General features: G+C 50.7%; 1 protein-coding gene across 1 annotated transcript in view; it reads left to right on the plus strand.

Moving 5' to 3' along the window:
- Positions 1–9,189, plus strand: part of CACNA2D3 (calcium voltage-gated channel auxiliary subunit alpha2delta 3) — an 807,563-nt gene that overhangs the window by 409,993 nt on the left and 388,381 nt on the right. The window contains exon 10 of the mRNA XM_023755701.1: positions 4,534–4,623. Coding sequence (XP_023611469.1) covers positions 4,534–4,623 — 90 coding nt within the window. The remainder of the gene's footprint in view (positions 1–4,533; positions 4,624–9,189) is intronic.

Raw genomic sequence — 9,189 nt, forward strand, 5'->3', positions numbered from 1 at the left:
CTCCCCAGGCAGTCAGCCGCCTTAATTGCTTTGGAAGCCAGGCCTTGTCCCGGGCAGCGGCATATGCTGCATGCGTGCCTGAAGCAAAGATAAAGAGCCACCCTCCTCCTCCTTTATTGAAGTTTAATGATAAAATGGAACTGTCACCACTTCCAATAAATTGTTTATTTTAATTTAGAAAAATAATGAAAACTGGCCACCTTCTGGCACACAGTTGCTGAGGAGCGTCTGCCTGGCTCGGGCCGTCCCGGATCCTCTGTTCTCTGGAGCCGGCTCTGGGAGACACACAGGTCTCGGTGTCCCTGACATCAACCACGTGCCTCTCCCCGTCTAATAAAACCTGGACCTGGAAGGGCAAGATGAGTCATTTTTCAAGGTGTATTAGATTGGAAAGTTGCAAACCAGGAAGATGGCAGGGAGGAAGTTTTGTAGGATTTTTTTAAGTATTGCTTTTAGTGAATATGAAATTCAAAGTCTCCCATTTGTCTGCCATCACGGTCTTTCAGATGACTTCTCTTTTCCTGTAATATCCGTGAGAGGTTAGTCCAGCCCCCTTGCATTAGGGGAGAATGAAGGCTCCCAGGCTGATAGAGAGGGCAAGTGGCCAGTCAGGAGCTGGAATTCAGGCCACGGCTCCCACCTGCTGCTCTGAGGCAGGGCTGCTCCCACTCTCCCACTCCCCTGCAGGAGCTGTCCCATCCCCATTTCACAGGGGGCAGTACTGAGGCCCGAGAGCCAAAGCTACATGCCTCGGCGTCTCATAGCTGGTAAATGGTGTAACTGGAACTAGGATGTCTCTTGAACCCTAGTTCAGCAATTGTTTTGTTTTCCAGGGGAGTCCACGGGGTCTATGTATCAACTGCTTCCATGCAATGATTATAATATAATTGCATTAAATATAACAATTTTTAAATCTAGAGCAGCCACAATTGGGAGTAGAGGAAAGGAAATCCGTACTGATGAGGAGGCCACAGGGCAGTCAACGGGCGTCTTCGTTCCCTTTCAGACACGGCCCTTGGAGGCATGTGGTTAGGATTCTCCAGCAATCTCTCCAGGCCGTGGTAGTGAAAGCACACCCAGGGCATGCTGGGTACGCAGTGCCTTGCTCCCTGAGTGAAAACCATAAGATGTAATGATAGTGATTAAGAGGGGGTGGAGGGAGTGGCATAGATGAGATGAGGAGGGACATTGTAATGCAGGGAGAGCTTCAGGGAGCTACTGTCTCAGCCAAGTTTATGTGATGGTCCTGGTCATCAAGGTCCTGCCCATTAAGTGGCCCAAATCCTGCTGGATCTGGTGGGGCAAAGAAGCAAATCTGTTGGCTCACGTACCTGAAAATGCTAAGCATAGCTGGGTCTAGGGCAGCGATTCTCAACCTGTGGGTCGTGACCCCTTGGGGTTCGAACGACCCTTTCACAGGGGTCGCCTAAGACCATCCTGCATATCAGATATTTACATGACGATTCATAACAGTAGCAACATTACACTTATGAAGTAGCAACGAAAATAATTTTATGGTTGGGTCACAACATGAGGAACTGTATTGAAAGGGCCAGAAGGTTGAGAACCACTGGTCTAGGGGCTCAGCCATGTTCTCCTGATGCCATCTTGCCCCCTCCATTGTGGGCTCCGCTCCACTTGGCTGTTACCTTACTCAGGTGAGCTCTTCCTGGGCAGTGGCTAGATGGCTGCAGGCAGCACCAGCCTCCCTCCCTGACCTGTCATCTCAGTGGAGCACCTTCTTCCCCACATGTCAGCAGAAGCCCAGGGATTGTATCATGTGCCCATGCCTGACCTCGGCCGATGAGGTGGAATTCACAGATTGCATGGGCCCCGCCCCCCTTGATCTGGGAAGGAGGGAAGAAGGTGTTAGCCATACCTATACCACATAAATTATGAGCGGTGGGGGAGAAGGAAAATCAGAAGAAGGGGAATGAATGCTGGACAAGCGAAAATCACACGTATCCACTGGCTACAAGCCTTAGGGTTTCCTCTGACTGACAGTAGGTCAATGGCTTGGTGAGGAGGAGGTGCTGTGTCCAGGCCAGCGCTGTCTGACAGAACTAACGATGCAGTGGTGGGCATGCACTTTCTTCCTCACTGTCCCATGCAGCAGCTACTAGCCACATGGGGCTATCAAGCCCTTGAAATATGGCTTGGGAGAATGAGGAGCTGAGTTTTTAATGTTAGGTAATTTTAATTGAATTTAATGTAAGTACCTCCATGTAGCTCATGGCTACCTTGGTGGACAGAGCAGCTCCTGGTGGAAGCCAATCAGGGGAGATGTTTTCCTGGAAGGCAATATGGGGTTTTGTGTAAAAGGAGAGTTGGGCCGAGGGTTTAATGCAGCCCGGAGGACCTGGGGGATGAAGTTGATTGGGTTCAGGGTATGGAGGAGGAGCAAAGGCAGCTTGGATGCGAGGGACATGGGAGAGAAAGAAGCAAAAAGAAAGTTCTTCATCTGTGAGACCATTTGGAAACCCTTAACCTAAGGAAATATTTTTTTCCATCTAATATACGGACCAGATTTGTACCAGGAAAAAACAAAATCACAACTGACCTCGTTACAAAAGCAAATTCCATGACATGTTGTTGCATTTTACCCCTAAGTATCCAGTAATGAAAGCAACCGTTGCCTGAAGCGCTTTCTCCACAGGACACGCAGCTACACATGGATTCAAAGGAAAACTAAGCAGGGCTGCTGTCTTATTAAAAAAACACAATACTGCGTGAGCCGTGTGACAGCGCACAATGAAATGCAGTTGACAGAAATGACATCAGTGAACAGAATGAACTTGTCAAGGCAGCCTCTGGTCACTGCCATGGGAGCATGGGACTGGTTAAAGAGCAGCCTCTGCAAGCGGCATGCTGGGCATGCGTGGGTGACACTCACTAATCCTGGGTCCTCTCGGTGGCCACCCCACACAAGTCAGGTTCCAGGTGGTTGTGCTTGTTGAAGGTGGACCGATCTGTTCTGATCGCCCTGAGTCTTCTGTGGCCAGGACGCCTGGGCTTCCTTAGACCCACTTACTGCCAGGATTTGTTCACAGGGTGCTCATGTAGGGCGTGCCACGTGCTCAGTGTCCTGCTGGGCTGTGAGCACCAGGCGGGAAGAACCGAGAAGCCCAGAGCTCAGTTCCTGGCAGTGTGGTTTTTCTGGTTCCATGGCCTTTAGCATTTCTCTCCCCCATCACTCAAGCACTTGACAATCTCCTATAGACTCGGCCACAGCTCAGACACAGGGATGAAGAAAGAGCATTCTGGAGCCAGACTGGCCAGGTGTATGCCAAGCTCATGGCCAGTACCTGACATACAAAATAGAAAAAAAAAATCAGCAGGTGTATATCGGAAAGAAGGAGGGCATTGAAGTGGGTGAAGCTGATGTGGGGAGGAACCTGGGCCTGGCAGCCAGGAGGTGCGTGGATTTGGGCATGGTGCTGAGCCTCAGTCTCCCCATTTGACAGGTGGGGTGAGGAACCTCACAGGATTGTTTTGAGGACTCAGTGACCTGGTATGTAAGAATCTAACATGGAGCCCTACCTGGTTTGGCTCAGTGGATAGAGCGTCAGCCTGCGCACTGAAGGGTCCCAGGTTTGATTCTGGTCAAGGGCATGTACCTTGGTTGCAGGCATGTCCCCAGTAGGGGGTGTGCAGGAGGCAGCTGATCGATGTTTCTCTCTCATCTATGTTTCTAACTCTCTATCCCTCACTAAAAAAATTATAAAAGAATCTAACATGGAACAGGCTTTGATAACCAGAGCTGCTCTGAACATGAGGGTGCGTTGCTGTGAGGGCCAGGTGGGCTGGGGAACGTCTTGGTTGCGGGTGTGTGAATAGTCCCAGGGTGAACTTTAAATCCAGCCTTGATTCAAGTTCGGCCTGGGTGTCATTAAAGCTGAATGGCCTTGAGGAGCCCACTGAAGCCCTAGTCCCGTGGGCCAGCAAGCCTGCGGTCCATCCCCGTGAGCAGTGGCCTGGTGTTTCCTGAGGGGGCACAGGCAGAACAGCGTCTTAGAACCATTAGCCATGACCCAGGACCCGTCTCTATGATCTGCTCAGATTCTGTGATCAGTTTCAGGGTCCTATGGCAGATGTGCCATGAGTGGGTGTCACCATCTCAATGCTGATGACATGCTTGGGGCATTGTTGGGTACCAGGGCATGGTAAGGGAAAAAAGAAAAAAATAATCCTAGACCAGGAAATCGCCAGCAAAGGTTTTCCATGAGCCCCACCTTCCTGCCTCCTGGTGACTTCTCTGATCCGTTTTCCCAACAGACAAGGAGTGGACGCCTTTGGGAAGAGAAGAATCCCCTTCCATAGAAAATAAATGGTTTCAGAATGGGTCCGCTGGAAAGCAATACCAGGCACCTAGTCTCTGTGGACAGGGACTTTGGTTCAGTGGACATCACACACACTCGACATGCCCCTGGGCGGGTGCTGGGCTCCCTCTTGCTCATTTGTTAGGAGCAGCAACATGTGGGGCATTTCTCATAATAGTACAGACACTAATGGGTTTTCTGCTTTCTGTTTCAGCACTTCAGGGAGCACCTGGACAAACTTTTTGCCAAAGGAATCGGGATGCTGGATATCGCTCTGAACGAGGCCTTCAACATTCTCAGCGATGTAAGCTCCTCTCGGATTTGCCTTTCTCTGGTCCAACAGACTAGATGGGATTCGTTTTAGTTGTGGACCAGCGTTCTGATTAGGCCTGGCTGTCACTGAGCAGTGTCCATGGCACAGGGTGGGAGGGTGAAGTGGCCAGCCCTGTGTGAGGTCTGGGGAACCAGGTCCAGTGGGGAGGCCAAACCAGCCCCCTGCTGGGCAGAGTTGGTGGTGCAGTCTGGTCGGACCCACCAGCCATGCTTTTGGACTCAGAAATATCTGGACACCTTATAACACAGATTTCTTTTCACCTGAGAAACTCCATGTCTTCATAGAGTAGACCCGTGAATGTGATGATGTTCCGAGGTTTAGGGTGTGCTAAACCTCTCCTCCCCTCTCTTCCAGCCCCTTGGAGATCCCCAATAAATAGTACCATAGCCCAGGTTCCAGTAAGTACTGCAGGGAAGAATTCTGTGTGATCAGCTGTGTCTCACACTTTGAACAAAGAGTGTTTTTTTTCAAGTAGCACCTGCTAACATCCCAGGCAATGTGTTGGTGTTGGGCAGGTGATTCTTTTCCTTGAATCCACTTGTGTGAAGCTAGAACCACATGCGACTTTTGTGTCCCCGTTGCTCTGGGAGGGTGGTGGGGAAAATGATGACTGTCTTCATCAATGCAGTTCCTGGATCATTTATTTAGATAATATGTATTGTATGCTTTATAATGTCAGACAAGACGGTAGGGAACAGAATTGGCAACTGTTTGCCTTAATTTACCTTGCATGTTAGGGCAGAGGTCAGCACATTTTGGCCCATGAGCCACATCCAGCCTGCACGTGTGATTGAAATGCAGCTATGCCCACCTGCTTTTGTATTGTCTGTGCCTCCTCACGCGCTACATCGGTAGAGCTGGTTAGTTGCACTAGGGACCACATGGCCCATAAAACCTAAAATACTTACTATGTCGGCCTTTACAGAAGGTGTTTGCTGATCCCAGTCCTAGTGAGCAAAGACAGATGAGGTATGTTTTCTATGAAGAAGGATAGCACCATGGTGTGAGCATGATGGCAGTTGCTGCTTTATACAGTGAGGCCAGGGAAGGTCTCTCTGATGCGGTCATGTAGCAGGAGAGACCTGAAGGAAGTGAGGGGGCAGCCATGTGCATAGGTCCAACAAGAAGCTTCTAGCAAGAGGAACAGAAATGCAAAGGCCCTGAGGCAGGGTGTTTGGCATTTTTACAATACAGGGAGGAGACCAGAACAAGTGAGGAAGAGAGATTGTGCTAGGGAATGAGATCTCGGGGTAGCAGGAGCCGGGTCATGTGGAGCGTTGCAGACCCTGGCGAGGATTTTGGCTCTCGCTCTGGTTGGGATGGAGTCCTTGGGGTCTGAGCAGAGAATGGCACATTGGGTTTCAGCAGCATTTGGCTGGCTGCTGTGTTTAGAAGCAACTGTAGGTGGGCAGAGACAATAGCAGGACGGCCATTAAATCATCTGGGTGACAGATAATAATGGCTTGGATCAGGGAGGCAGCAGTTGAGATGTTAAGGAGCAAAAAAATAGAAAGCACTCTTGGTATTTCAAACAGCAGGAGTTTAATTCTGAGAATTGGTTGCACTGGGATGGGAAAGCTGAGATCAATCAAGCAGGGAATGACACAATCCACAGAAGAATGCCAGCAGGAGGCACCCCTCTCTAGGGCAGGAGGGACAACAGGAGGGGGGGACTACATCAGAGCCTCCTCACTGTGGCCGTCCAGAGGGGGCAGAACCACCAGGGAAAGGCCTGGCATGGGGAAGCTAGTGCTGGGGAGGAGACATGGCCATTGCCAGAAGACACCACACCCTTACAGCAGAGAGAAGGGAGAAACCGCTCAGAAACCTGGCTTCTCCCTGGTGTCCTCCAGTATTCTCCTGCAGATGAACTTTGTCAAGACTGCTGGGGAGACTGGGAAACCTGGTTTTCAGGAAAAAGGCATGGAGTGAAGCTGAGAGTGAACAGGCACTAAATGGGGCGACCGCCGTGGTGAGGTGTTACAGGAGCTGGGAGACCTGCTGAGGTTCAGGGCTGAGCCTCCAGGCAGCTGTGTGGGGCCGGCTGGGCCAGGTTGCAGCATCCAGCCAACACTGCACAGGTCCTTTGTGGTGGTCAGTTTTGCCCAATTCCCAAACTTGACTTGTTCCTACTCAGCTACACTGACCTCTCAAGCCAAGGGTGGGGCCTGATTCTCTACTCCCTTTTACCAATACAGCTGTTGGTACCCAGAAGGCCATTTAGGTCTCAGCAATGAGCCAATGCCACAACCGAAGAGGAGAGAAAAATAAGGGAAGGTGCCACACCAGCTTCTTCAATGTAAACCAGCGTTTCTCAATCTGTGGGTCGCGACCCCTTTGGCGGTCGAACGACCCTTTCACAGGGGTCGCCTAAGACCAGATATTTACATTATGATTAATGTAAATATCAGATATTTACATTACGATTCATACAGTAGCACATTAGAGTTATGAAGTAGCAACGAAAATAATTTTATGGTTGGGTCACAACATGAGGAACTGTATTGAAAGGGCCAGAAGGTTGACTACCACTGGTTTAAACCCAAGGCCATCCCTCCCAGTCACCCCAAGGGGCTGTCAGGTAGGGATGATTAACATTTCTGCAACCCTCGTTGTTTAGGACAGTGCACTTCTGTTCACACCTTATTCATAACTTAGAAGCATACCTGGGCTGAGCAAAGGGCCAAGCTACACCTTTAAGTTCTGGCTTGAATCCTGGATGGATGCCTTCTCCGGGCTTGGAGATGCGGAGCTCCGCCTCTCAGCAGGCTCTTTCTAGGAGCTAATATGGAAAGGACTTGGCACGATTGGAAAATTGGCTCCCCTTTTTTTTTTTATCTCAAAAGCCTCATATCTTGCAGCAGGGGGAGGCTAGTTGGAGCCGGGGAGTCCCTGTTTGGAAACCTGCCTGCAGTGAACTTCTGTTCTTTTGCTCTTCGGCAGAGACGGTGCAGGAGTGAGAGTTAGAAAGGCTCGTCCTGTAGTTATGTGTGTGGCCTCTGGAGTCAGGCAGGCTGGGCTGAGAAGCCTGATTCTGTGGCCTTGAGAAAGCTGTGCTCAGTTTCCCCTTATTTTTCCTCACCTGTGAAAAGGGGACAGGAATAGACCCAGCACTGGCCTCAGGATTTGTGAGGCCCAGTGCCAAATGAAATGCAGACCCCTTGTTGGAAAGTTATTAAGAATTTTAAGGGCATGACAGCAGTGTTAAGCCAGGTGTATGGCCCTGAACAGCTGTGCACATCACAGGCCTATGAAGTTGGTCCTGGTAGACGGAGGTTGAGAAGGCAGCATGGGGAAGCGGTGCCTGGTCCCCTCTCAGCCGTGCTGGGTCAGTGAGCAGAGCCATCTCCGTGACTAGGGGCACGAGGCTGCCTCAACTCTGCCAGGCTGCCTGTGGTTTCTAGGAGTAACTCCCCCTCCTGATGCCTTGGTCCTATTCTCTGCCCACGGGCTCAGGAATATCCCTTTGTTATTGGTGGGGAGAGGTCCTCATCTCCACTGGTTGCTAGTGGAGTAGGCTTCTTGCAATATCCTGAGAAAAGGAATTTTCTGAGACTTGCATGCAAGAATGAGAGATTGTAAAAAATAAAATAAAAATATTTCTGTGAATTCAAACCCCTGCGTTTCCAAGGTCCCATTTCCCTCAGTCACGCCATAAAAGAAGTCCCATTTTGCTTTCAGCAGAGCTAAAATCAAAGCCAGTATCCAGAGTTTCTGTTTCACGTCGGGGCATAGTCCAATCCAGGCTAGTTTAGTTTGTGTTTCTCACTGCGATCTATCAGTCCATTGTCCGTGGGGTCTATAGAGGGAACATAGGCAGAAGCAAAGCCAAAGGGATCAAGAGCAAGTCAAGAGCATGAGCTCTTTTGTCTGCAGGATTATGTATCTCCAGATTTTCATGGGCTTCAGTGGCCCTGTCCATTCTGGTCAATGATCACTCTTCCCAGGATTGACTGACAGCAAGCACCTTCCTGATGTCAGCCCACTCACGGTGCATGCACCTACCCTCCACTTTGTCCAGTCCCCTCCCCCAGCAATCTGCAGGGAATGGGCTGGTGGTTCCCTGGGGAGTGTGAAATTGCAGCTTCCTGGTTAAGCTGCCCAAATGACATGCCTCTAATGTCTGGCTTCCCCTTTGCCCCTTTTCTATCCTATCTAATAAAAGAGTAATATGCAAATTAACTGTCACTCCCTGACAAAGATAGTGGCATCTATAGCAGCTGGGGCAGGATGCTGGCTGCGTTACCCCGGCATCGTGATCCCAGCAGGCATTGCTGTGGCGACCCGGAGCAGGCAAGCACATCCCATAGGCAGCGCCTAGCAGGTCCTGCTGGTGGGTCGCCACAGGGACCCCCAAGCAGGCAAGCGCAGCCCTTATGCAGCGCCTAGCAGAGCCTGCTGGCAGGTCACCAGGTGTGGCAGGTCGCCGCAGGGATCTGTGAGCAGGCAAGTGCAGCCTGCAAGCAGTGCCCAGCAAGTTCCTGCTTGCCCGTCGCTGGCTGCAGGCAGTACTCAGCAGGGCCTGTTTGGCATCGC

Source organism: Myotis lucifugus, unplaced genomic scaffold (genome assembly GCF_000147115.1).
Source record: "Myotis lucifugus unplaced genomic scaffold, Myoluc2.0 scaffold_83, whole genome shotgun sequence".
NCBI classification, from domain to species: Eukaryota; Metazoa; Chordata; class Mammalia; order Chiroptera; family Vespertilionidae; genus Myotis; species Myotis lucifugus.